The sequence below is a fragment of the Trichoderma asperellum genome, chromosome 2 (genome assembly GCF_020647865.1).
Source record: "Trichoderma asperellum chromosome 2, complete sequence".
Taxonomy (NCBI): Eukaryota; Fungi; Ascomycota; class Sordariomycetes; order Hypocreales; family Hypocreaceae; genus Trichoderma; species Trichoderma asperellum.
Window position 1 is genome coordinate 1,320,781 of NC_089416.1, and position 26,563 is coordinate 1,347,343.

General features: G+C 48.9%; 11 protein-coding genes across 11 annotated transcripts; 3 read left to right on the top strand and 8 right to left on the bottom strand.

Annotated features, from left to right (window-relative positions):
* Nucleotides 1–805: 805 nt before the first annotated feature.
* Nucleotides 806–5,352, top strand: TrAFT101_002749 (uncharacterized protein). The gene is made up of 3 exons (XM_024903450.2): nt 806–2,459; nt 2,561–3,524; nt 3,583–5,352. Exons 1-3 carry the CDS (start codon nt 1,258–1,260, stop codon nt 4,267–4,269), a joined length of 2,853 nt encoding a protein of 950 aa, XP_024763866.1. The 5' UTR covers nt 806–1,257; the 3' UTR covers nt 4,270–5,352.
* A 391-nt stretch (nt 5,353–5,743) lies between these two features.
* On the bottom strand, nt 5,744–9,255 carry TrAFT101_002751 (uncharacterized protein; the record flags this gene model as incomplete). Its single annotated transcript, XM_024909510.1, has 5 exons — nt 5,744–6,295; nt 6,377–8,415; nt 8,478–8,670; nt 8,733–8,971; nt 9,030–9,255. 5 exons carry the CDS (start codon nt 9,253–9,255, stop codon nt 5,744–5,746), a joined length of 3,249 nt encoding a protein of 1,082 aa, XP_024763867.1.
* Nucleotides 9,256–9,720: 465 nt separating this feature from the next.
* On the bottom strand, nt 9,721–11,127 carry TrAFT101_002752 (uncharacterized protein; the record flags this gene model as incomplete). Its single annotated transcript, XM_066126690.1, has 5 exons — nt 9,721–9,740; nt 9,847–9,907; nt 10,165–10,299; nt 10,398–10,451; nt 11,083–11,127. 5 exons carry the CDS (start codon nt 11,125–11,127, stop codon nt 9,721–9,723), a joined length of 315 nt encoding a protein of 104 aa, XP_065982795.1.
* Nucleotides 11,128–11,386: 259 nt separating this feature from the next.
* Nucleotides 11,387–14,305, bottom strand: TrAFT101_002753 (uncharacterized protein). Its single transcript, XM_066126691.1, has 3 exons — nt 13,950–14,305; nt 12,570–13,885; nt 11,387–12,507 (listed from the first exon to the last, which is right to left on the bottom strand). The coding sequence occupies exons 1-3, from the start codon at nt 14,085–14,087 to the stop codon at nt 12,327–12,329; spliced, it is 1,635 nt and encodes a 544-aa protein (XP_065982796.1). The 5' UTR covers nt 14,088–14,305; the 3' UTR covers nt 11,387–12,326.
* Nucleotides 14,306–14,534: 229 nt separating this feature from the next.
* TrAFT101_002754 (uncharacterized protein) lies at nt 14,535–15,328 on the bottom strand. Its single transcript, XM_024907607.2, has 4 exons — nt 15,122–15,328; nt 14,960–15,030; nt 14,775–14,899; nt 14,535–14,711 (listed from the first exon to the last, which is right to left on the bottom strand). Exons 1-4 carry the CDS (start codon nt 15,180–15,182, stop codon nt 14,603–14,605), a joined length of 366 nt encoding a protein of 121 aa, XP_024763868.1. The 5' UTR covers nt 15,183–15,328; the 3' UTR covers nt 14,535–14,602.
* VPS4 (Vacuolar protein sorting-associated protein 4) lies at nt 14,822–17,364 on the top strand. Its single transcript, XM_024899507.2, has 3 exons — nt 14,822–16,286; nt 16,354–16,804; nt 16,871–17,364. Exons 1-3 carry the CDS (start codon nt 15,664–15,666, stop codon nt 17,090–17,092), a joined length of 1,296 nt encoding a protein of 431 aa, XP_024763869.1. The 5' UTR covers nt 14,822–15,663; the 3' UTR covers nt 17,093–17,364.
* Nucleotides 17,365–17,544: 180 nt separating this feature from the next.
* On the top strand, nt 17,545–19,671 carry TrAFT101_002756 (uncharacterized protein). Its single transcript, XM_024904981.2, has 2 exons — nt 17,545–17,853; nt 17,961–19,671. Exons 1-2 carry the CDS (start codon nt 17,610–17,612, stop codon nt 19,505–19,507), a joined length of 1,791 nt encoding a protein of 596 aa, XP_024763870.1. The 5' UTR covers nt 17,545–17,609; the 3' UTR covers nt 19,508–19,671.
* TrAFT101_002757 (uncharacterized protein) lies at nt 19,657–20,280 on the bottom strand. Its single transcript, XM_024904982.2, has 3 exons — nt 20,034–20,280; nt 19,849–19,948; nt 19,657–19,781 (listed from the first exon to the last, which is right to left on the bottom strand). Exons 1-3 carry the CDS (start codon nt 20,140–20,142, stop codon nt 19,751–19,753), a joined length of 240 nt encoding a protein of 79 aa, XP_024763871.1. The 5' UTR covers nt 20,143–20,280; the 3' UTR covers nt 19,657–19,750.
* A 942-nt stretch (nt 20,281–21,222) lies between these two features.
* Nucleotides 21,223–21,871, bottom strand: TrAFT101_002758 (uncharacterized protein; the record flags this gene model as incomplete). The annotated part of the gene is made up of 2 exons (XM_024906090.1): nt 21,223–21,595; nt 21,666–21,871. The coding sequence occupies 2 exons, from the start codon at nt 21,869–21,871 to the stop codon at nt 21,223–21,225; spliced, it is 579 nt and encodes a 192-aa protein (XP_024763872.1).
* A 1,865-nt stretch (nt 21,872–23,736) lies between these two features.
* TrAFT101_002759 (uncharacterized protein) lies at nt 23,737–24,525 on the bottom strand (the record flags this gene model as incomplete). Its single annotated transcript, XM_024898651.2, has 1 exon — nt 23,737–24,525. One exon carries the CDS (start codon nt 24,523–24,525, stop codon nt 23,881–23,883), a length of 645 nt encoding a protein of 214 aa, XP_024763873.2. The 3' UTR covers nt 23,737–23,880.
* A 560-nt stretch (nt 24,526–25,085) lies between these two features.
* Nucleotides 25,086–26,332, bottom strand: TrAFT101_002760 (uncharacterized protein). Its single transcript, XM_066126692.1, has 2 exons — nt 25,856–26,332; nt 25,086–25,785 (listed from the first exon to the last, which is right to left on the bottom strand). Exons 1-2 carry the CDS (start codon nt 26,242–26,244, stop codon nt 25,239–25,241), a joined length of 936 nt encoding a protein of 311 aa, XP_065982797.1. The 5' UTR covers nt 26,245–26,332; the 3' UTR covers nt 25,086–25,238.
* Between the last annotated feature and the right edge of the window lie 231 nt (nt 26,333–26,563).

Genomic DNA, 26,563 nt, shown 5'->3' on the forward strand with positions numbered 1-26,563 from the left:
GGTTTGATGTCATGACTTGTGCGTGCTGCGGACCCATCGTGGAAATGCCCAGCGCCGAGGGCATCGCCTGAGTCTCCATGTGCTGTCTGTAAATCATTTCTGCGAGTCAATGTTGGAAAAGGGCTTGGTCCGGCCTGGGGTACCTGTACTTGCAGCCGCTGGGTGGGCGACCCTGTGGATGCTCGTACCGGCACCCCATCGCTGACACATGCTTCCTGGCGCGCAAGACTGGGCCTTCTGCCTTGGGGCACAGTTGCTGCTATTCTTGAAGCTCTGCCTGGTGTGATGGACGAATTGCTTTGCTTTGCCGCCATGCCTGCTCTTATACCCGCGGCCTAGTATCTGATGTAGGGACCTGCATGCAACTGAACTCCATTTAAGCGCATCCTGCTGTCTGCCGTGGCACGCAAACTGAGCGACCACGATGGCCCGGCGTGCATTTGCACTGCCTCCCGTAGCGGCAGATCAACCTCCGTTCAGCTGGGCCAGGAGCAGAGATCACGCCCTATGGCAAGCGCCCATCAAACTCCAGGTTCCATTGACTTCTCGTGTGTCTATGCTCATCCACTGCAGCTCCAGCGTGTTGGCGGCCGCCCACTGCAGCAGCGGCAGGGCTCCCTTAGCGGGCCTAGCTCCCCATAGCAGGATTTTACAGCGCGCTGTGCTGTGCTATGCTGTGCTGTGCTGTGCTGTGCCCTTGATCTCCGTGCCAAGAGGCGTTGTCTCCAGGCCTCGTCTCCCCTTGTGGTCCATCCATTTTCCGCTGATAGCCCCCTGGGCCACCATCATTAGCGCTGGCCCGGAGCGAACGATAAACCCGCCACTGGCACCAGCCAAGCGCCTCGTTCCAATTTTCCACGAGGTTGGAGCCCGACAGCCCGCGCGTCGTCAAGAGAGGCAGAACGACTTCATTTCACGCTCTACTTTTTTTCCTCTGTCGTTTTGCGTGGGAGCGGCTGCACTGACTGCATCCAATCCATCCCTGTTTTTTTCCCCTTCCAGGCGCTGTTGCTCGCTGTAACCCCCCCAAGCCAATTCGTCATCCCAGCGGGCTGCGGAGTGGGTCAGCGCGCCGCCAGTCCTTCCCTCTGGTTAGCTGTTCTGTCGTCTCTGCCCAATCTCCTGCACCATCCAATCCAACCCGCAGACGCAGCACATCTCCATCCCCATCAAATCCCTTCCCATCGATCCAAGAAGCATCGCTCAATTGGTAGCATTTAGCAGCCGTCCGCCGCTCGCGTCCGCCGTCGCAGCGAAATGCCCTCGTTCCTGACCCAAGACAACCCGACAGTCTTTTCCAACGGCTCCTTCATCAGTCTTGAGCACGAACACGAGCACGACCACGACCAGTACGGCCACAGCTTTGCCGCTGCAAAGGGCCTGGCGAATGAGGCATCCATAACCGACGCCCGGTCCTACGCCGTCCATGAGCGCTTCGACGAGAGCTCGACTCTGTCCACGCGCGACTCGGACGTTTCGGACTCGCCCATGCCCTTGAACGAACTCGACCAGTGCTGGCAAGAGGACGGCAGCGGCAACGGGACACGGCCCACGAGTATGAGCTCTCTCTCCAACGGCAAGAGTCTGGCTGGGGGCTTTGAAGCACAGGATTATGGCGATTCCAGCCACGCGATGGCTAATGGCGCCACCTTCTCCCTCCCCCATCGCACCGTGCCACAGGAGCACATGTATACAGGTGCCGCAGCCGATCTGGCCCGCAAGCCAGCCGCGTTATCGTCGTCCATCAATCAGAGGGCATCGACAAGGAGCGTCCAAGACGATGTCTCGACTACCGTGACCCGGCCAACACCGCCCCCCACAGATGCCGAGTCGCACAGCCCGCCTCAGCCTTGGACGCCGTCACCGATGGCTTCTGACCTCGCCCTGCCGCAGCATACTAGTAACGGCGCCCCCCATCGCTTTTCATCTCCCGCATCCTACCAGCCTACCGGCTCCAACTCGGCACCCTCTTTGTCCGCACATCTGCAGCCCGGGCCCGGCATGGGCGTCAAGCAGAGACACACCCTCGAGGTGCCCAAGCCTGCACCGGGAAGAACCTCCAAGGACGGCCTTGACAGTGCTCAAGCCAGCGGCCGCTTTTCACCAACAATCGCCAGCCCTGCAGGGCCAGGCCGTGCAGCTTCTTTCAGCCTGGCTCGACGAACGACGCGGTCCATGCAGTCGGATGCTCCCCGAGACGAGATTGTACCCGACGAAGACGCCATGCGATGGGCCGAGATGTATCGACAGAAGCGAGCCAGCAAGCGGAGACGGAAAGAAGAAGAGGACGATGACCGAGTTTTGGTTGGCACCAAGGTTGATGAGACCCATGCCAACTGGGTAACGGCTTACAACATGTTGACGGGCATCCGTGTATCTGTCTCGAGGACGAATGCAAAGTTGGACCGCGAGTTGACCGATGCGGACTTTAATGTTAAGCAAAAGTCTACGTTCGACATGTATGTCAATCTTTCCCGCTTTTCAATCGTAGATGATCATTCATGCTTGATCCTAACCATCCATTGCCTTCTTATGATGCTGATATTATCCATTTCAATAGCACCGGTAACGAACTTGTTCCCTCAGCCAAGTACGACTTCAAGTTCAAAGATTATGCTCCTTGGGTCTTCCGCCACTTGCGAAATGCTTTCCGTCTGGATCCTGCTGATTATCTCATGTCCCTGACGGGCAAATATATCCTTTCGGAGCTGGGCTCCCCGGGTAAGAGCGGCAGCTTTTTTTACTTTTCTAGAGATTACAAGTACATCATCAAGACCATCCACCACGCCGAGCATAAATTTCTACGCAAGATCCTCAGAGAATACTATAAACACGTTACCGAGAACCCCAACACGCTCCTCTCCCAGTTTTACGGCCTTCATCGAGTCAAGATGCCTTACGGCAAGAAAATCCACTTTGTCGTCATGAACAACCTATTCCCCCCACATCGAGATGTTCACACCACTTTTGATCTTAAAGGCTCGACTATTGGCCGAGACTATAGGGAGGAGGATTTGGAAAAGAATCCACGCGCGACCCTCAAGGACCTGAACTGGCTCCGACGAAAGCAGAACCTAGAACTGGGTATCCAGAAGAAGAAGCTATTCCTGGAGCAGCTCCAACGAGACGTGGCCCTCCTCAAACGTCTCCACATCATGGACTACTCTTTGCTGGTTGGCATTCACGACCTTTCCCGCGGGAATGATGAAAACCTTCGCGGAAAGACATTGCAGGTGTTCAACCCAGGTGGTGAGAAGAGCCCTGAAGATGACCTTCAGGCCTCTCTTCTCCGAACTCCATCGAAGCTGGAAAACTACCGCAAAGCCAAAGAACTACGCCAAATGGTCCAGAAGGAACGCCCAGTACCTATGGGCGAAGCCAACGACCAGATGCCTGATGATGTGGGAGAAGATCGTCGTGGGCTCATTTTCAACCAAGACGATGGTGGCTTCCGAGCAACTCATGAAGACAATGAGCCCGCAGAGGAGATTTACTACCTTGGTGTCATTGATTGTCTCACTCACGTAAGTCTAAAAGGCATAAATGCCATTACTCACCGAAATCCTGCTAACCCATAGATAGTACGGAATGATCAAGAAGATCGAGCATTTCTGGAAAGGCCTTTCAAACGACAAGAGCAAAATTTCAGCTCTGCCGCCGGACCAATACGGTGATCGCTTCTACCACTTCATTCAAGGCATCACCATGTCCGCCGAAGAGGCCAAACGAGAACGTGCACGCAGAGACCAGGAACTTATGCTTCAAGCACAGAAACAGGAAAGGTCGAGGCAGAGCACTATTCCTCCTATGCCGATGCACGAGCCGCCTGCTCCTCCCATCGGAATACAGCCTAATGGGCGAGCGTCGTTGAAGGGAGCACCCGAGGGGCAAATCCCAGAGCGAATTTTGAAAACTAGTGCGACGGTGCCAGGCGCGAGAGACTCACAGCACGAGGCTATTTTACCTGTGGTTGAAGAAGCCGGAGAAAGCAGCAGAGACGACACAGAACGATGGGTTCATGAGACATCTTGGAAAGACACGCCCGAGCCGAGCCGAGCGCCTCCGCCAACACCACCTGCCCACGACCAAACTTTCCTTAAGCCCGATAGCTCTGACAGTGGTTATGGTGATAACAGCAATGGGACTGTGAGCAGAGACAATTCGCTCAAAGTAGCCCGACCGGTCAGCCGAGGAAGTCTACACAAGGTTTTACCACCCCTCCCCAAGAAGGAGAATGCTCAAGAAAGTGGAATTAGAATGGTCATGTAGACGAACTACAACAACAAGACTTTATCCTTCCGCTGGTGGATTGAAAATTGATTGGTATTACGACAAAGCACGGCATGGCGCATAAAATCAGCGATGTTAACTATACACAAAGGGTTCAGACTTTAACAGCCCCTTATTTTTTTTTTCTCTGATGATTCCGCATGAAGGACAAGGAAACGGTCGGGCGGAATTGTTGGACTCTACGATTTTAAACACTGTTTTGCAACATAATCAGCACTTCGCGTTTCTTTTCCTTCTCAATTTTTTTTGTTACATTTCTTCTTTCTCACTCGAGAGCACGCGTGTTTTTGATTTGATTGTTCCCCGTTGGCCACGTTTTCCTGTTCATCTGGTTGGGCTTATTTCTTCTTCTTTTTTTTCACCCCTTTTCTTTTGTCGTCAGAGGAAATATCATATTCACTCTCTTTTCCTCCCGACCTGCCCTATTCTCCTTTTTCTTCCCCTTTTTTCTTTTTCATCTTGTGGTATGTCGCAGGTGTGACATAGGGGCGGAGACGAAACAGAGATGGCGTGAAGTACAAATCGATGTTGTTGTAGGTTGTAAAAAGAGGAGAAAAAAAGAGAGAAAATGAAAGACAGAAGGCAACCATTTTTTTTTGTCCGCGCAGGTGTTGTGCAAAGTGTGCTAATATTGACTTTTCTATTACAAGACGTGGATGATACCATTGACCGCATTCTCAACATACATACAGACAGACAGCTATTTAACTTTTTTTTTTTCTTAAGTAGATTCGGTTGTTTATTTACCTGCATCTTCATGCCTTTGAGGGTCTCTTTTGTCTTTATATACTGGTGATATCAAGTATGTGTCAATTATCGTGATTTTCTGGGAGAAGGAGGATAGAGAATAAAAATTACTTTGTTTTTGAAGTTGAACCGTAGAGCTTTTCCTTGATAAAGATTGTTTTGGAGTTGTCTGTCAACGCTTAGCATGGGCGGATGGTTTAGTGGTATAATTTTCCCTTAGCATCTTTCAACCTTTGAGTTGGATAATCGCATGGGAAAGGTCCGGGGTTCGATTCCCCGTTCGTCCAATGTCTTTTTCCTTCATTTTTTTTAGCCTCAAAAATTTGAACTTCTTTTTCTTTTCTATTTAAGTGTTGTACTTACTTTACTAAATGGTAGCCCATTTGTGCTAACTACATAGATTTGTTGACACATTGCATTCCAAGTGTATAGACGAGAGCGTGTCAATGGCAATTCTAAATGGTCCAAACTTGCATAACTCATTCACATACATCCCTTTCGAACAACGATAGTCGACAGCATGGAGTCAGTTAAGCTTTTTATAGATAGGAAAGTATATATTAAAATATCGGCCATATCAGCTTGGCCTCCAGTATTAACTAAACGTCATTCACTAAAATTTTTCAATCTTCTTTGCTCTGTATCTTAACCGGGTATTCTACTATTTTTCCTCTTATCCAGATTGTTACTTTTCTTCTCCCCTTTTCTAATTATTCCAAGTAACTTTCATGGAAAGAGGGAAAGGCGAAAGAGTGCCCCAATCCTCAGTGAGGTACTCGCTAAGGCCACCTTGCCTAGCAACTTTCTTCAGCTCACCCTGAGGTCCCACAACCTTCTTCAAGCCTTGCTTCTTGAAGATGGCTCGGAAGAGCTCCACCAGTGCAATCTGGCTGACTTCGTTACCAACGGCAGTGTGCGTTCCGGCGCCGAACTGTATGTAAGACTCTAGAGGACGGCGAGGGTCGACAGTTTCAGGGTTGGGGAACTGGTGAGGGTCACGAGCGCCAGATACAAAGGAGACAAAGACCTTGTCACCTTGGTTGACCTTGACCTTGCGTCCGTCATCTTCAGTGATGGTGTCGGTGCCGGTAGAAACTTGGTGTAGGCTGAAGGCACCAGCCATACGGACACCCTCCATGGCGAAACCGAGGAGGAGAGAGTCAACCTCAGGGCTGGGCTCCTGGTTGGCCAAGGTGTGGATATCGTTGACGTATGGGGCGCCTTCAGTGGAGAGATACCAGTCAAGGGCTTGGGCAAACTTGAATTAAAAAAAAAGGTGGTGTTAGTATTTGAATGGAAAATAGGAAGAGAGCAGGAGAATAAAGGAATAAATACGTACCAGACGACCTTGTGACGGCACAGCGGCAGCAGCGGTAGGGAGAATCAAACCCCACGCAATATCATGAGCATCCAGGCCAGACTTGGCCAGACCCTTGACAGCATTGACACCGGCGGTGGACAGCGGGTCATTCTTGGTATTGCCTGTGAACAGACGCAGACCAAGAGACTTGGTGTACTTGACAGTCGTCTCAATTGACGCGCCGAGCGCATCGGCAATCTCCTTGGTCTTCTGGCGAAGAGGGAAAGATTTAACGGGATCAACGTCAAGGAAGAGGGTGGTGAAAATGGCAGCCAAAGCGGCATACAGCTCTTGCTCAGAGAAGACACCCTTGGGGTTCTCCTGAGTCTTGAGAGGAATGTTGAAGATCTGGGCAGCGTAGTGAGTGTGAGCCGTGTTGCCAAGGTCACGAACAACGTCGATGTGCTTCTTGCCCATGATAGTGTACGACTTCTCTGCCAAGAGCTTCTCCGCCGTCTTTGCGTAGAAAGCCTTGACGACATTCTTCCAATCGCCCTTGTAGAGAAGAGACTCGAGCGTCTTGCGGTCGCTGGCCTGCATGTACCGGCCGCTGCGGCCAGTAAGAATCTCAAGACCTTGCTGCCACTGAACATTGTACTTGTCGGTATTGGAGAAGACGTGATTGAAGCCACCAAAGGATGTGACCTCAACGCGAGGAGCAGCAGCTCTTGGGCGCTCAAAGCTGAAGCGGTGAACACGGTTCAGGCTGGTCAGGATCTTGCGGTTCTCCTGAGGGATGACCATGGGATAGTGGGCGTATACAGAATCTTGCTTGAAGTGGTTGGGGAAGGCCCGGATGAACAACTTGTAGAAAACGCAGCCGTGGTTGACCTTGAGATCATAGGCGACCTCCTTGTAACCCCAGTGAGTGAGATACTTGGGGTTATAGTCGGTGGTGTAGTGTCTGTCACCACGCACAAGCGAGACGGCGTCGGACAAGACGACTCGGGAAATGGTGTAAGTGGGAGCGATACCGACACCAGGCACCATTGGCGTCTTGGCCTCCTCGGCAACCATGCCAGGATAGAGCTCAACGTAATCAGGATGCTGGTACAAGTTGCGCAGAGCGTCAGCAACCTGAGGATCAGAGTTGATCTCCTCAAAGGTCTCGTAGGCCTTGAGACCAAAGTGCTTACGGAACTCGTTCAAGCCCGCAAGATTCCACTTTCGGCCGCGGATGATGCCCAACATCTCTACAGGCTTCATGATACGAGGGATGTTGCGAGCGCCGAATGAGCCTCCTGGCTGCTCAATAGCTGTGGAGATGCAGTCGACGAGATCGTCATCATCAAAACGTCCATCGGGACCACGAGTGTATCCGCCAAACACGCAGTCGGCGGGATCCTTGTTCATGCTCATAGCGAACTTGCGGACGGCAGTCATGAACATGCGCATGTCCATGGTGCCATAGTTCTCGCCCAAAAGCTCGTCATAGAAGTGGTGCATCCACTGATCGTCCATTTCGGAGATGCAAGAGTGCCAGCGATAGCAGATGTTGAACTCGGCAGAGACGCTGTTTCCGACACCTCGTTCAGAGCCCTTGGTAGTGCCAACATCTGTGCCGGCCTCCTGGCGAGGATCCAAAGTCCACTCGGTATCAACACGGTTCAAGTTGATAATATTTCGCACGTAGTCAACAAGAGTAATGTTAATGTACAAACCAGAAGTCACCAGACGAGCGGTCTGGAATAGCTCTTCATCGTACTTCTTCCAAGCTGCAGTCGCAGCATCTCCCTGTAGGTCAGAGGAAGGCTTGGCAAACCTGTTGCCTTCGTTGATAGCGGCCAGGTTTGCGGCGATGTAGTTGTGGAAGCGGTTGAACATGATGAGAATCACGCAGACACCAGGAGGCATACCAAGAAGTCGCTTATCGGCGAAAGTATCCGGCTTCAACATACCGTCCTTGAACGTGCGGACAGTATTCTGAGCATCTTGGCTATGGCCGTACAGGGGAGCCAAATCGAGGTACGACGACGAATCGTTGATATTGGCATCTCTTTCGTTGGTCCAGAACAAGTCTATGATTTATAATTAGCCCAGTAATTCTTTTCCATGGGGCATGATTGCAAATCATATTTACCATGAATGATGATAGTGGCCCAGTACCAGAGAATGCTCGAGACGTTGTTAGGGTTCTTGATGAACTTGTCCCTGGCCATTAGAGATTCGTAGATAGCTTCAGGATCCGGCAGAGCCCCCAGTGGCACGACTCCGGGTCTGACTGAGCGTGAGTAAGGAGTCCCAGCTGCGCCAAGTTTGGGCATGAGAGGATTCTGAAAGGGTATAGTTAGTATTCGTCTATGGGTAGGTGTTCCTGAGATGAGCAAATACTTACATTGTTGGATCCATCAGCCTGGCGGAAACGAAACTCGTCTCCCATGTACAACAATGGAGGATGATCAAGCGAATACCATAGCTCGTCGATGAACATATTGGTGAGTACCTCTTGTCGCTTAGAGCCATTGGGCAGCGCAGCTACCAATTGGATGGTCTTCTCCATGATCATTGTCTTGTCATCGCTTTGCGTTTCGCCCTTTAGCTTCGAAAGGATAATTGCCTTGAGCGTCTTTAGGTCTAAAATAAAGTATTAGCAAACACCATGGTTCGCCTGAGCACTGCCATTGGTACTTGCCTGCGAAAGTGATTGTGCTCAGATCCTGCATCAGAGTCGGCCTGTTGACAACCTTTTTGTAGGTGCCATCTCCCATCTCACTGGGGAGAGGCCGACGAGAGGCACGGTACAGTTGCATCAAGCCGCCATGCTTGACTGGCTTAGTCTTCTTTGCCTTTGCGACTGGGCCGCTAGGGTAATCGACGATAGCATGATTGCCATTGGCAGCGGCTCTGTTGGAGTTCATGGTGGACAGGATGTTACTACTGGCCGGGTATCACAAAAAAAAGCAAAATGTCCAAGAGCAGCAGAAGCTACGCAATGTAAAAAAAAGAAAAAGAAAGCAAAAAGTCAAGGCGCGAGCTCATACAGCTGGGGTGTTCCACTGTCTTATATACAAATCTAGAGGGGGGCAGCCAAATGACCATCCAGTCGTTGTGTTTGTCTCTTCAATGCAGGATGCGGCCGCACAACAGTAGCAGCTGCAGCATGCATTACTGGGCATAGACATTCCTATTCAACCACTTACATGCGCGTAGGAGTACGAGGGTTCGGGCCGCGGCCTGCGACCGAGCCAACAATCTCAGCGGTAGCAATCTGAGATCGACCCTAGGAGCCAAACAATTACCACATCGGAGACGAGGAAGACGAATAGAGAAAGGCGTGGCCGCTGATAATCCACATAGCGTGCTATCGGGCACCTTAGTTAAAGTCATGCCTGCATGATCAAAGCTGCGATGTCTCTTAGCTTCACTCAGGGGACAAGGAAGGCCACCATTTCTCTATGCCCTCTTAACCGCCCTTACTGGAGAGCCTGCAGGCCACAAGTAAGACATACATGGAGAAGGCCGGAGATCATGCCCCATAGAGACTTTCTCAAGCATCATCAGGCCATAAACCTGGCATTACGGGAGGCAAAGTATTTGTAAGAAACTTTCCCCCTCCTCTGGGTCAGGCACACTCGCTGGTGTTCGATGCCATTGGCGAATGACAAGGCCTTGAAGCGTCTCGCATTGTACTCCAAAAACCGAATAGGAGAGTCCCACAACAGCTATCTCTTCCTCTGCGGGTCAAATTTCTCAGCTCGGGATGCCTAGGGAGTGATAGGAGTTGTCGACTGTATCCAATCCTTGTATATATCATGTAGTCGTAGTACTACGAAGTCGAAGGCGAGTCGTGGTAGCGGCCGCTTGGCTGGCCCTCCTCGACCCACCCCCATCTCGCCGCTGATAATCAGATTGGTCCCGTCAATCTTCCAGCCGCAGAGGTGTGCTAGTCGGCCGTAAATGAACTGGAAATGCCGATTCCCGCTAGATTAGTGCTGCGGGTACCTTTGGAGGAACTTGTTCAAGCAGCTCAAGCAAACGTCAGACGCCTATGGCGACGTACCTGATATTCAATGCCGGGAGATGGAATCGTGAGACAGAGCTCCGACAAACGCTCCTATGGCTAGTATTAGCAAACAGTTTCACAAGATTTTTGAGAAACGAAAGTCGCCGTGTGGTCAGACAAATAGAGGAGCTGCTTTTCCTTTTTCTCCTTGGGGAGAAGCTGAACACCTCTCCCTCCTTTCCTCCCTGCCTGCTGAAAGCTGTCCCCGCGCTAAGAGCTCCAAGCTCCATGCAGAGCAACAAGCATGCAGATGGATTCTGGGAAACTCGGCCAATCCTGCATCCCGTCGGTCGTGGACGTGGCGGCCGGGCGACCTTTCGCCGTGCCAGCTCTCCATATTGGCCCTGGCTTCACGACGTTTGTCTGAGACATGCATATATAAGCGTCAGACTGTACAAGCAGATCGCTGCTTAGACCGAAAGATCCTCGTCTGGATTGGTGCTTCTCCCGGATCCACTCCACTAATAGAGAAATGAGAGGCTTGCTGGACGCCAGCTGAAACTTTTGGTACCACGCCTGTTACGGCGCAATGCCTTTGCCGCCTGGCTTGGTTTTCTTCCCGCCACTTCTTCCTTGGCTTTGGCTTTGGCGGTCACTTGGGCTTGTTCCCAAATCATAAATACGCGATTAATACCATGACGGTGTTGGTATGGAGCACAGTGGACGCAGTTTATTGGCGTACCAGTGTGAAAGGGCGATGCCGCTCGCGTTCTGTATTAGTGGGCATGGAACCAACTCGCCGGAGACCACGAAGTAAAGAGGGCGGAACCGAATCGGCGATCATGTTCCAATCGACTGAAACTTGGAGATCCCAATATGATCCTCAAAACGAATTCTAATACTACTAAAGCATATATTAATATGGGGAGAGCATTGCCTTTTCCTTTGAGCTTAATCGACAATATATGCACAGCTCTGATCTGGATCTTCCCCAAGAGAGAGGACCAGGGTGGGCGGATCATCTAGATGAGATTTGATTTCATTTGCTGTGGTTGGCACGGCCGCGGCCAAGTTGACCCAGGTTGACCCCACCGTCACCGTAAAAGCGACATGACCTGGCCGCTTTTCATTCTCCTATGTAAGTGTTACTACCTAAGCGGCCCGTTGTCTGACCGTGCTAGCAGTATTTCAGTTTACTCTTGTAAGTAGGTGTTTCCATTGGGCTATGCGTCCTTATACATTAGCTCAGCATCGAGCCGAAGAATAAATACAGAGAGGCATTTTGAAATGTGCTCATATCCACCAGCGACATATGCCAACCGCTTTCTGCCAGATACGCTTCACCGGGCTCTCTCCAAAACATTAGCGTCTTGGCTGTGTCCAAGTAACAATAAACTATGGCGTACCGTACAGGATTTCGTGTGCAGCGTAAGCTTCTTTGTGTTGCCTTTATGGCATGATATTTGCATGGGGGCATACTTCGACACGCTGCATGTCGTGTTACCCAGCTCCCGTATGGAGTACACACTGGGTACTGCTAAGTACTATGTAGGAAACAAGTATACTTGAGACCTCTGGGTCTTGTGCAAGAATCTTCGTAAACATCATAACATCATACATCCTCTTTCAATGCGAAGTGTCTCAAATGCGACATGGAAGCCATATGATGGCCACATCGCTCTCTTCATGATCTGCGTGGATACTTTCATGTTACCAGGGTAAACATCAAGTCAAGGTGCTTGTGGCTGTGGCTTGAATTGTTACAAGATAAGGCCATAGTTTTTCTATGACAGTTATTCCTGATGTGCTCAATTGTTTAGATATGGCGGTTATCTTTAGACCGAGAAAATGTTGGTAGAGGGCCAGAGGTTGATTGCGAATAAAAAAAAAAAAATAGAGATCGTTATAACATGGCTGCATCAAGACTCCATAATAATGATTCAGTGTTAAGCTTTGTGTTTCAAGATCTTATTCTCCGATATTCTGTCATTGCATTCGTAGATCGACAACTTCTAAAGGCATTTTATCGCTTTCATACACGTGCCCATTAGGATGATTAGCTTCGCGATAAAGATTATCAATGGAATGTTGGTGAAAGGTCTCTGTGCGAGTACAATTCAGAACATGGTCAAGTCCAGGCGGGTGTGTGAGTCGAAAGATGCCGTATCTAGAGCCAGAGTTAGCCGAATATCATTTGGTGCAGTATGTCCTTCTTCTTTCTCAACTTACTCATTGTATCTAGGCGCACACACGATGGCAATGCTTTCGGGCATCATAACTTGATATCCTGCATGTGTATGGAGATCACGAGAGCTCATGAAACACGTCTGTGTTGGATGTGTGTGTATCCACCCTAGCATGAGCAAGTCCTCATTCATACAGTAATCGAAGAGAGCACTTTCATTCTCCGTCTCACATGTGTCGGGTGTAGATTTCTGATCTGGTATAAGGAGGCATCGAACAAACAGCGCGTTGTTGATGGGAGTTCCACAGAGCACACCACACGTCTCTAAGCCTGCCGCCGTGTTCTTGGAGGCAATTTCTAAAAATTTGGAGCGCAGACTGCCTGGGAGGAATATTGACCGAACAGGGTCCCCGTTTTCAAGATAGCCTCCAGGTTTAAAAGCCAGGCGTTCTTTCTTAGGTTGAGGTACTTGCACGGATTCTTTAGGTGGAAGAGGTGGCTGATTTATATCAACCAATGGTTGCGGAGTAGCATCTAGTGATGGGTAGTCACTAAGATAGGTCTTGCGTGGCACTTGAGGAGGGATAGTTGGTTCCAAATTGTTGAGTTTATCTTCGTACCGGGGTGGAGGCACATCGAAATGCTCCTTCGGCGGTCTTAGAGGCTGGGGCTCTCTTGATGAGGTGTGTTGGCTTTGCTCGTAGTCGACGGGCCTCGATTTGGAAAGAGATGGATAATAGTAATTGCTCGGGGTGACAGGGATGTTTGCCTCCTGCTCGTAAATTGCTGCATCGTAATCTCTGCGTTCTTGAGCCATGTCAAGTGTTCGTCGGGTTGCCTCCATTTGGCGCCGGAGATCGGTATCATCGAACTGTGATGTTCTATTCTCCACGCTACGCCCCTCACCACTCTCCCTATTTTTTTGCATTCGCGCATCCCAAACACTGCTATGTTTACTTGTACGTTTATCTCGGTCTCGTCGGGTTAATTCTTGCTGCGCTAAATCAACCGCCAGATCTTGATGCTCGGCTGCGTCAAGGATTCTTGCATTGCCGCTTAATGTAGGATCCCGAGCGGCAAAGCTCCCATAGGTCGATGATGCTGGTTGCTTACGCCCCTTGGCTGCGGGAGACGATGCTGTATGTTCCCATTCCTTATATGCAGATTGAATCTCTGGTTTCAGCTGCTCGAGATCTTTGATAACGCGGTCGATGCGCTTGGATAGCGATTTGAAAGCCTTCTTATTGTCGGGATCTTTGAATTGAGGATGTGTAGGCAGGAATTTGAGTACCAGGACGGAGTGTCGATAAAGCATCATATAGGCTCGTCCGAAGTCGCCATCTGATAAAGCGAATGATGCCTTCAAATGGTGTCAGCACCTGGATGGAGACGGAGAAACAGACACCGCAAGAGTCTGCACATACCTCTTGATAAAGCGTATCAGCAGCCCTAATCCAATGCTTCATAGCGATATTAACGTTGAAGGCAAAGTTCTCAGCCTGTGCCACAAGCTCCTTGACGCTCTGCGGCCGAGCCGGCGCCATGCTTGGACGGGCCTCCATTGCGATTTAGGCGAGATGGCTGTTTGGATAGTGTCAGAGAGTGTCTCTGCGAATCCTGACCGCTCTAGATTAAGGGTTGCATTCTAGAGGGCAAGGCTGCCGCCAAGAGCTGCAGAGATAAAGAGTTGCCTGGTAGGCAGAAAGATTGTTGTTCCTGGGAAGCCTGGTGCAACCGACAAAGGCGAAGCAGCATGTACGTACATGTGTTTTGCCCCTCCAACTAGGTACATAGTAGGCACCTAACAATGGCGGGGCAGGCGCTGAAGACTTGGGGAATGGAGGGAGGATTTAATTGTTTAATTACATGCGCAGGCTGGCTAGCGCAGCGCTCAGAGCACTATTGCGCCTCTATCGTGAACAACTCTTCAAAGGGGGCATCAGAGTCTGATATCTAGTGGTAGGGATATTGAAGACACGATCGTCTCCTACAGCAAGTCTTGCGACACAGAATCTGGCTGACGCCTTTTAAATAGATGCATTGATATTAGCCTTTGATTTAATTCATCTATTATTGTCTATTTTCCTCCACTGGCCGCTTGGGCTCCGGCTTGGAGCTGAATAATCTCAGTCTTCTTCTTCTCGATATTCTCCTGTGTCTCCTTAATCTGACCTTCTAATCTTGTACTACGCGCAGTGCTTAGGTTAGCTATGACATCAAAAGTTCACTTGCACAAGGTGGTGACCAACATTTCGCCTCCAATAAAATCCAGGCGGCCCTTGACGGTGCTCTCTGCCTCAAAAGTCTCCTGCTTGAGCAAGACGGGCCCTACAAGCTTGTAGACGACCTCATCCTCGCCAATATTTTCGAATTCCTCCAAGCCGTTAGCTTTCACGCTCCTCGTTGGCAAATCGACAGAACAAAGAATGCTCACCTTTTGCACACCAAGGTTCTCCTGTCTCTGGCCTTCTAGCTTTTGGCGCGAAGCCACTGTGTTTTGAAGGTCTAAAAAGCAAAGTGAATCAAGTCAGTTGGCATGAGACTCTTGTACCGGTCAAACTGGGCATGTGTGGCAGGGAGGCAATCCAATACTCACCCTGCTGGAGCTTTTGATACTCTTCAGACAGGGACTGCAGCTTGGCTTGAATCTCTGCCATCTTGGGTTGGCAGCGAAGTGTGCTGGCTGTTTACTGCTTCCAGCTCGTATATCGGAGTCCAATCTTATGTATCAGCCTAATTCCAATTCCACCAGACAGGACTGACTGAGCCAACTTCGCCGACGAGTGCTAGGTCGAATTGGCGACGCCCCGCTTAGTATTAACAGGCAGCTCCAAATTGCGCCCCGTTACAGAGGTAAAGTGTTACCCCGCCAGCGGTCAAGCCTCAGTCCCGGTAGCGCAGGTACCGAGTTATTGTTCGATGTTGTCGGCCTGCTTCTTGTCATCATCTTGCGTTCCAGTCGGTTGATAAAGCCTGCTTTGCCCTTGGTGATTGCCCCGGCGGCCCCTTCGATACCTTCCACGACAGCTCTCGAGCGACAGGCATCCATCGCTCGGCATCTTTCCCAAAGACCGTCTTGTTCTTGTTCTGCGCTCGCGTTTACGATTCCTCGGGCTGCGAAGAGGCGAAACCGTCATCATGTCCGTCAACTTTCGAGACCGGGCTATCGCCGAGGTCCAAAAGGCTATTGCCGCGGACAACGACAAGGAATACCAAAAGGCCTTCGATCTCTACATGTCGTCGATGGAGCTGTGGGTCAAGGCGCTGAAGTGGGAGAAGAACAAGGCCATCAAGGCCACTATGCAGGAAAAGATGGCCACCTACTTAGACCGCGCCGAAAAGCTGAAGCAATTCTTACAATCCGAGAGCGAGAGCAATGCGAACGGCGGGAAAACCCCCATGGGGGCCAATGGATCTAGCGCGGGAGGCAAGGCCAAGCCGTCGGCAGAAGACGAAGATAGCAAGAAGCTTCGCAATGCGCTGTCAGGCGCCATTCTTCAAGAGCGGCCAAACGTGAGGTGGGAAGATATTGCTGGATTGGAGGGTGCCAAGGAAACGCTGAAGGAGGCCGTCGTGCTGCCCATCAAATTCCCAACTCTGTTTCAAGGCAAGCGACAAGCATGGAAAGGCATCTTGTTGTATGGCCCTCCAGGAACCGGAAAGAGTTACTTGGCCAAAGCCGTAGCAACAGAGGCAAACAGTACCTTCTTCAGTATCAGCAGTTCCGATCTGGTGAGCAAATGGATGGGTGAGAGTGAAAGGTAAGTCATGTTGTATTAGATGATGGCGATCCACTAGTTCTCGTAGCTGACGATTACCTACTGATAGGCTGGTGAAACTCTTATTCTCCATGGCGAGAGAGAACAAACCGTCCGTCATTTTCATTGACGAGATTGATGCTCTCTGTGGCCCCAGAGGCGAAGGTGAATCCGAAGCTTCTCGACGAATCAAGACCGAAATCCTGGTGCAGATGGATGGTGTCGGGAATGACAGCAAAGGCATCCTTGTCCTGGGAGCGACCAATATTCCCTGGCAACTAGATGCTGCTATTCGTCGGCGATTCCAGAGGCGTGTTCACATTGGATTGCCTGACATTAATGGGCGTGCAAGGATGTTCAAGCTTGCTATTGGCGATACAGACACTGCTTTGCAGCCTAGCGACTATAACACTCTGGCGACCTTGTCAGAGGGCTTCTCGGGTAGCGATATCAGCAACGTTGTCCAACATGCTCTCATGAGGCCGGTCCGGAAAATTCTACAAGCTACACATTTCAAGCCAGTACGTTTTATTATCAGCTTAGTATGCACCTGTACCATATCCCCTACTAATCCTACGGGTTCCTAGGTAATGAAAAATGGCAACCGGATGTTAACTCCTTGTTCTCCTGGAGACGACGAGAAGATTGAAATGACGTACGACGATGTAAAACCAGACGAACTGCTGGCTCCGGATGTGTCACTCGCGGATTTCGAGATCGCTTTGGGCGATTCACATCCGACGGTGTCCAAAGACGATATCGAGAAGCAGATTGAGTGGACAAATGAATTTGGCAGCGAGGGAGCTTAGGGAATGGGCGTGTCTTTGAGTGTACATGGCACAGCGGCGCTTTGAGGAGTTAGAGGGGCATCTAGGCACTCTTTGCACATACAGTTCTGAATTTGGGAATCGTAATCCATTTTACTGGAAAAGACAAAAGAAGCTGTTCATATTCGATTCTTTCATAGTAGATAGTGGGGCCGTCGTTTTAGTAGGATGCGAGCTTTCTTAGGTCAAAGACCGGAGATGGATTGGAATTGTCGTTACAAGTTCTCTTTACCTCGGATAATTAATGATTCGCTGATTTCTTGGTTTAAAGTAGAAGCATCGTAGACCGCTGCGTGATGATATATTGCGCCACCAGTATTTGCAGAATGGAGTGCGGATGGCAAGACTAAGGCCGGTGAGTAAGTGCATGGAGTGTAGTGTAGCCCCGCCACACCGAGACTCACCTTGAAATCTTCACGAGTTGGACATTTTTCAGCTGTTTTCATCCTTTGTTTTTCACAACATACCAGCGCAATTTGCTTATCAACGCCTTTCATTCATGTCATTTTGTTTCCATAATGGACGCACAAGCTTGGCCAGGCCAATGCGCCGGCCTGCAGTGGCTTTTACTCGAGCCGTAGCGACCAAAGTGAAGACCACTGAGATGCTGAAGGCAACCAGCAAGGTAGCGGAACAGCTCGACGCGACAGGCATATGGAAACGCAAAGGCGGTCGAAAAGCGAGTGGTGCTCCAAAAGCGATAGAGCCTCATAGAGTAAACATTGTGAGCGAAAAGCTGTGCGGTATGTACCCCCTTCTTTTTCCTTGGCCGTTAGCTGAATGGCGGCGGTACAAGGCTGCTAGCTGCATACAACGAACTGACAGCTGGTCTTTCTGACCGACGCCGTAGATGATATCATAAAGTACATGGGCGCCTCATTAGAACGTCACAGAGGATGCGATTTGATTGATTTGAACCCTGGCGCGGGAGTCTGGAGTCGCAAGCTTCATAATTTCTTGGAGCCGCGAAATCACATCATGATGGACCTGGATGCTGAGCTGTACAGCCCATTTCTCAAAGATCTGATCTCGAAGGAAAACGTCCAGCTGATCCCAAAATCTGGTATCGTATGGAAGGATCTATTCGAAATGGTAGAGACAAATCTCTCTCACCAACAGGCTCTCTCTGCTGGAGCAGAGCCAACACGCAACGATACTCTCCTGGTTACAGCCAACTTATCCACATTCCCCAAAAAGTCTTTCTTGGGCTTCGATAGCATGAGCACCATGGTCATGTATCAGTTCATGTCTAGCATCAAGTCATCTTCTTTGTTTCAGAAATACGGGCTGGTGCGCATGCTGCTATGGGTAAATGACGAAGAGAAGCGTCGACTCATCCCTAAATCTCTTAATCGTCGCAAGCGAGGCTCATTTGAAGCCGAGCTTTCCTGCGAGTGGATTCATGAAGTGGCAGGACAAGAGTTGGAAGCTGAGAACCGCCATACGCTACGCGATGAATGGATCAACAAAGAGTCTGCTCTCAATACTCTAGGCAGGATGCAGGCACAAGGCCTCACAATGCCCAGGGGCCGAGGAGTGAAGACATACAAAGATTCGATAAAATCAAAGAAGCTCATAGGGCGGAAACTAGCCGGAGTTCATATGCCTGATATCTCACGACCTTTCAAAAAGGAACTGGAAGACCTCGAACACGAGTTTGTAGAGGACAGTGTGGAAGCCTCTGACAGGCTTAAATTCTTGCGTAGCAGAGAGAAGTATGAAGTCAATCACTACAAATTATTCTTGGAGCTGCTGCAGGGGTACGAGAGGATATCTGCTATGACGGAGGATGGCACGGGTGCGTTCGAGCAGGCTGATAAAGATTGGAACGAGATGATTGAGAATCTCAAGAAAAACCAGCGAATGGAGTTTAATCTTCTACGAGACAGCTACCACTTATTTCGCCAAGATCCCCCAGCGTTACTCTGGGACCGACGAGCATACGAACCGCTCGCCGCCAAGGCAGACGAATTCTTTCCAAATGCACCGACGGCCCTCCTGGATATCCAGCCCAAGGCCATGCATCCTCTACTGCGGCAAATCGGCCCCAACAGCAATCACGCCGGAGACATATCCGACGTCATGCTGCGATCTTGGTGGAACTTGACTCTTCTGCCAGTGCATAAGGCGATGGATGGCCTGTGGCCCGGGTTTGGTGACTTGATCACAGAGGTCTCCAGCTTGAAGGACATCCAACGCGGAGGGACGAGGATGACGGAACACGGGTCACTAAGCGCAAGGAGCATCAACGAGGGGCAGTGGACCGAGATACTCGAGACGTGGATGAGATGGCCGTTCAGGCCGACATATGGTCAGATGCTAGGCAGGATGTCAGAGGATGATGGGGATGGGGACGATGAAGACGTCAAGTCTGGTGCATTGGGAGCGGTAGTTTAGATCATTTGATGATGGCCTGGTGCTTTTACTGTACGATAAATGAATGCGGCTGTGGACGGTACAATTGGACAATTGTGGCTGCCAACTTATGTATCTGTATATAGACATGGACAATCACTATAACAATTATGAAATCACGAATACAGGGTACGACTATGACCGGGTAAAAAGAATTGAGCAATATTCAATCAATTAATTATTATTATGTTACAGTTGCATTCTTCATCGCTCATCGCTCGTCGATTAATTTGAAATCTTGGGATTGACCTTGCTTCTACATTTCGCATATAACATTAGCACCCTCTTTTGACTAATAAATCTCGGTCTGATTGATTACTTACCCGGTCACCTTCTCATACATTTCTCGGCCGGCATCGGTAATCTTTTCTTGGGTGTTGCGATCCATGTTGTAGCCAGCCTTCTTGGTGCCCATGCCGAAAGCTAAATGGAAAAGACGTAGTCACGTTAGCCATCCGTTCGTTCTCAGGTGTCTTATGATTTTAGACTAAGGGAAGATGAGAGTTACCCTTGTCGACGTAATCCTCCTTCTGGGCTCCTTGAGCCTGGGGAGCGGCAGCGCCTTGGGCAGCTGGCTGACCCTCGTTCTTGTGCATAGCGTTCTTGACGAAATCCATGGCTGATTGATGTATGTTTAAATAGTTTGATAATGTGCTTTGTATTCAGAACTCTGGTAACAAAAATTGGGATTCTATGATTCGAGTTTCAAGTATTCAGAAACCGAGAGGCCTTGCTCATCCTATATATACCCTTTCTTCACCCCTCATCAGTGGCTTACTCAGGGATCCAATCGAGATCTTTGCTTGCAGCCATGGCTGATAGCCCGGTTAATCATAGCTGACGAAATGAGCGAATGACGAAGCGGTTTTCGCTGTGCCTCGATTTCAAGCAGTTTGGCGCATCGAATCATAGCGTGCGGCGATGCCACCTTTCTCCGCATACGTCATAGTAGGGTCAACCAAGTACAGTGCTAGCATGTGATAAAAATCCGAGAATCCACCCAAAACCGCCAAAATCTCCAACCAGGGCAAGCTTAATTGGGGAAATGGCTGTGCGGTCCCCTGATGCCGATCTTGCATCATAGCGTACTTTGTATTTGTCGATTTACGTATGCCAAGTTTTGAGAGATAGATCATATCCAGCAGGTTTGAAATATCCTAAATATAGCCCAATGTAAATCAAGATTAGCTACACGCAACATGTTGCATACATACTATGCATGTTGCAGCTTATTAGGCCTATTCTTATTTACATTGAACCCTACATACAATACAGTCTTATTGTTAAGAAATTGCGTTTAATCTTTCCTGCTGCAGTTGATCCATCCCGTATGACCGCTGCCCACGATCTAATACACGACGCGCTGCCTCTCTATTACCGCTATAATATTACCCAGTTGTAAATAACAGATGCTCCATGAACGAAAACCAAACGTTCTAGCTCAGCAAACAAATTCCAACGCCCGCTCATAATGCATGTAAACGTTTTCAAAGCATCGTCAAACATCAAACATTCAGATAAACCCATCCAGCGTCAACATGACAAGAGATTATGTCGTCGTCTCTCCCGATGATTCGTCCAGCCGTTTCTTGAGGTGGGAATTTCAAGCTTAAGGAGCTTAATTCCTACCACCAAGAAAATTGACCATATTATTTTAATTCCGTTCCACTTGGTTCATTCTTCGCTTGCCATTAGAGTTATGACCTGGCAAAGACCTGGTAAGCCATAATCATTACCCAAAACAGAAAGATCGCTCCCGTCAAAGCCATGGCAAAGATCAAGTCCCAGCACTGACAGATCATCTTTTGCTCCAGCCACGCCAGCGTCTCCTGCGTCCTACCCTTCGGGTCCTGGTTGAAAACGTTCATGTTGCAAGTGCCCTGAATAGATCCGTTGGGCCCCCAGAGCTCGAGAGATACGACGACGAGACCCACGAGCCACATGACGAAGAGCATAAAGGCACCAATCATGACGATGGCAGGTAGCAGCCGACGTTGAGCAATCAACCAAAATATGCCGAATATGAATAAGATCGCAATGGCGCCGACCGTGATGTAGTAGGGAAAGTACCTATACCACGTTGCTGTTAGCATTCCACTGCTTCCCTTATTGATTGAGGAAAGGGATAGTCAACACGTACCAAGGAATTGGCAGCTGGAGTTGGTTCTGGATCTGGATGAAGTTTCCAAAGACGCCTATGATGGTGCTAGAGCATAACAGCATGATGAAGATCCAGAAATTGAGTTGCAAAGGCGGCCAATTGTAAGTTCGAATATGAGTCGTTACGACCTTGCGCTCATAGACGACAGAGGTGCCGCTTAGCATTGAGCGTGATCCCGCCATCATGATGGTTGTAGTAGTTTGGGTATGCCCAGCTCACGCTCGCTCCCGTCGTTATTGTCGTTGCCCGCCACTTATAAGTCAACGTTCTTTAGAAACCTCAATCGATTCTCCGTATTCCTTTGTTCAATCGTCTTTCGATTCGCTTATCGACGCTGGTAGGAGATTCTTTGGTTCGCCAAGATTCGCAGAATCAATACCTATGGTGGAAAATGCTTTCTGTCGTCTGCAAATAACAGTGTTGGAGAGGACCTGTCTGGGTATATAACCAGAGAGCAAGAGAAAACTCCAAGGGGCCACAGCTGACCGGATCTAGACCTCGTTGGTTCCGATAGGTGATGCGATGTGGAGCTTCCCTTCTGCTTCTTTGTTCTTCTTCTTTCGGCAGGCCACTCACAGGCCGTCTGATGTTCCGTATTTCGCAGCCGTGTGCTCCGTAATACCTCCTACCGGCACAAGACAATGCGCAAGACAATGCCCCGTACGAGCACTAGGTGAGAACAGAGGCGATCAATGCCCCTACCGTCCTGTCGGATGCCGGGCCCTTGATGCGGGTTCCCCCTCAGGGCCTGCTTGAGCGCCCAACCAGCTGCTGTGTAAAAGCCCAAGCCCCCACTATGGGCGAGGATGTGGATGAAGCGTGTCGAGCACTGATTGATGAATCTCGCTGAGGAATGTCGGTCGAATCAGTCTTCCCCTTGCATGTGCGTCGGTTGCTGGAGGGGATGGCGAGGCGTGAACCGGGATGCTCCGTAGAGACTATTGACGCTCACCGCTTATGAAAACTGCTCAAAGGATATAAGTGACAGATGAAAAGAAGAGGAGAGAGAGAAGAGAAGATTGGTCAACAGCCGATGCGATGCGACAACTCATGTACATCAAATGCAAGTGCGCGCGTTATTGCTGCAAACTTCTAGTGGGCGAGGAGGGGCTGCCATAGTTCATATTAGAAGGCGGTATGGCGGTTTCGAGGTGGCTGGCACTGCTGTATCCGTCTCTCGCTTTTTGCTGGTAGCTAAAAATAAGATGGCTGGGAAGAGTCTAGGAACGGGAGATTCGCAGCTAATGAGACGCTCAGGTACATGCTCCAGTCCTGCAGACTAATACAGCAGGTGAAGTCTAAACCTGCCTTGTTACTACTCTAACCTTTTCCACGCAGTATCATGTTCGGCTGTAAGTAATAGAACTTTTCCTTAATGTATAACGCAGCAATTATATGTCATATGTTTATGCCTTTGCAAAATTATTGAGAATTAAGCAGCCACCCAATGATGCTATGGGCTTTATAGTGGGCAAGTTCCAGGTACTAAAACAGCCGCCGACAAAACGAACGCAAGCGCTTTATTTACAACTTTTCGCGTCTCTCAGTTCGGAAAGGAAGAGTGTTATGATTTAGCTAATGAATTATTCACTTATCAAACAGTTAAGAAAATGATGTTCAGGCTTACCTTGCTTCCCCCATAGAAGAGTAAATAGTAATTAGTGGGTTTCTTCCCTCCGTTGGCTGTATCATTTTTACAAAGGTACTCAGCGGAAATAAGCGTCCAACTTCCTACTATGTAATAAACAATAAAGATGCCCGTTTCCACGGTCATTAATCCCAAAAGGCCATTTCCAGATCAGGTGTAAAGTGATACAGTGCAGATACCATTGTATACACTTTTGCAATGCAGCGCCAAGTCACTGAGAGTCCACCTAAATAAGCTCTACTCCATTCCAGACTTGCCTGATCATGCATGAGCTTGCTCTAAAAGTACAAGATATTACACAATAATTAATCCATCAGCACGTTAATATGACATCAATCTAGCGGCTAAACAAGTCTGCTGTTGATTCGCCTTTGAAGAATAGTAGCATCTATGAATACATAGCTGCCTTCCAGATTTTGGGGTGCCATAGTAACACCATTTTCCCGCGTTTATATTAGTCTTATACTTCACTCTTAAACCATGGTCTCGATTCCTATATACGAGTATCTTGTAAATAATGAGTACACTCAATCTATACCAAACTCATCATAACTTCTCAGGTTCCAGGCCGGGATACACAAGCGATGAAGACATATGGTAATACTTAGAATCGATAAACTCCCAGACCGTTCCCCCTTCTATCTTCGCGACCAATGATTTCCCATCTTCCGATATAGACACTTGCCTTCGTCCAATGTATGCGCTCGTAGGGTTCTCTAATACATGCAATATATAGCCACCATTTCCGGCCCAATCTATCGTGAGATATTCGTTGGTCGATTGATAAGGCTGTTTCGCGCACATTTTGCCCTCCCTATCGCAACCAAGATACGCGCCGGAGACAGTATTGCGGAAGCCATACCAGCCGTCCTTCTTAACACAGCTCCAGAAGCTGCCACCGCCAGAATTAAGCTCGGGTAAGCATTTCAATACTCCACTGCAAACAGTAACGAGGAGGTGCGGTTCTTCTCGACTTCGGATCAAGAATGTTCTGTCTGCTATAGGTGGACTTCCAAGTGCTCGAATATAATCACTGGGTCGTAATTTTTGGTCATTTTTGAGTATATATTTGTTTGTCAGAGGCATAGGTTCAGAAATAGTGGAAAGAGTACTCGTGGGTGTGGGAATGTTGCCCGTTGAACTGCTGGTGCTAGCGAAATCAGACACCTCTTGCCAAGATTGTTCGTCCATTACACAGGTATATGTATCTTCAAAGAAATCTACGAAGCCCTACCTCTAGGAACCACGGGCGACTTAAATATTTCTCGAAAACAGCCATGCAAATTTACATGTTGCCCATTACATTGTGAGCAATTCATTTAGAAGAGGAGAAGCGTTCGTGCATTCCAAGCCATCCAAGTAAAGCGAATTTACTTTCAATAGCCCAGCCTTGGAAATGATGGGTGGAGAAAGTGAAGGACTGTTCTTACTACCAGGTAATAGTTGAATACAGTCTATACCAACCTGACGGTTGCAGAGAATCCACAGTAAGGAGACAGTGCAAGCCACGAATAGCGAAAGTTTAATAAGAAAAGGCACACTTGTTGCGGTCAGTTTTGTATGACTTGTCACAGTATCTCACATGCTTTTTAATTGTTTCAAAATGCGTACATTTCGCTTTTGTTTAATGTATAGGCATTGTTGGGTGCGCTCTATGCGGAATTAAGAGATATATGCATGCGTGCTACCACAGCTTTCCATCCGTCACTCTAAAATTAGACAGTATAGGTATTTATAAAAATGAAGATGTTCAGCTTGTATCTTCTTTTTTTTAAAAAAAAATTTAGTTCAATTACTATACATCTTCATTCATATATGTCATACAAATTCTCAGACTGGTTTTTACATCAACTACATGCAATGAGCAAGATAATACCGCAGCTTACTTATCTCGCTCTTCACGTCTATTCCCTATCATCCGAATGGAATACCAGTGCTCGAACCTCAATACTCTCCCGCGCTGGCGCATCAGCTGCAGCACTTGGGTCCACAAATGCCGTGTGTGGCACCCTTCTAGCTCTTCCATCTGTCTTGCTGTCAAAACACTTGATCAAGAGGACCTCTTCAGGGGCCAATCCGGATTTGTAGAACCACCTCTGTGTTTCATTATGCCTCACGCCCAGAGTTTCTCCATTTCGGTTAGGATAGATCAATGGCACGGGCACAAGATCCTCTTCTGCGACCGAGTGTGCTTCAGCAACGGCCAGCGGATCCCGCTGGATCTGTCGAATCGGACGCCAAACATTTATTAGCTGAACTCGTCCCTTTACAAGCTCATCTGCTTCCTCGGGAAGATGAAATGGGACACGAGAGAGAGCTGCACTGTAAGATTGGTCAATGTGGACGCGATTGACGGGGCCACGGAAAACGGTAGAGTTTGAGCCGGCGACATCGCCGGGGAGAGGACGGCGGATAGTATGATCAAAAATAAAGATTTTGGATGCTCCAGTTCTTAACACAAAAATTAGTACATACAAAAGGAAAAGGATAGAAGGGAGGGGGACAGGATAGGGATACTCACACGTCTTTGAGAAGCTGTTCCGTCTCTGGGTAGTAATGTGCCTTAATATGATCATCGTCCACAAAATCCTTCTCAGCTGAAGTATGACGGTGAAACTGGAATCCGTTTTTGTCAAGCGTATAATTATCCTCTTGACCCGCAACGTCTCGGATGGTCACTTTATGCTCTTCCGTCGGTCGTTCATTAAATGATGCAGGCTTCCCAGCGTACTGAGGAGTAGGAGGAGAGCCGTCTTCATTATCTTTGTGAAAGTTAAGAGTGGTATCTACGTCATGCTTTGGGATCTTCTGTTGAACGCTCTTTTGATCAAGAAGGGGTTGAAACTGGACTCCTTGAATGGAACCAAAGCCAGAGCTGGTGGAAACGCTCTGAACCGCTGCTGCTGCCATTGTTTTATATTCTGTTCTTTTGAGTTTGGATTTTACGATAGAGACGGAAATCAAGGGATTTGAGCTAATTTTTATTATTCACTTTAAAAAAAAATAGGGGGGGAAGGTGTGTTATGAAACTTTATAGCATTTCCCGGGTCCTGTGCGTTCTATATAGTTACATTTCTCAGAGTATGCCTATCTATTCCCCGCGAGCACGTCATTTTTAACAGCCATTCATCAGGGGAGTTGATCATCCAATGAAAACCTACTTGTCCAACAAAATCGAAGCACTATTTCATAATCAAGATTTAGTTTCAACACTTTCCCCTCAATTGTT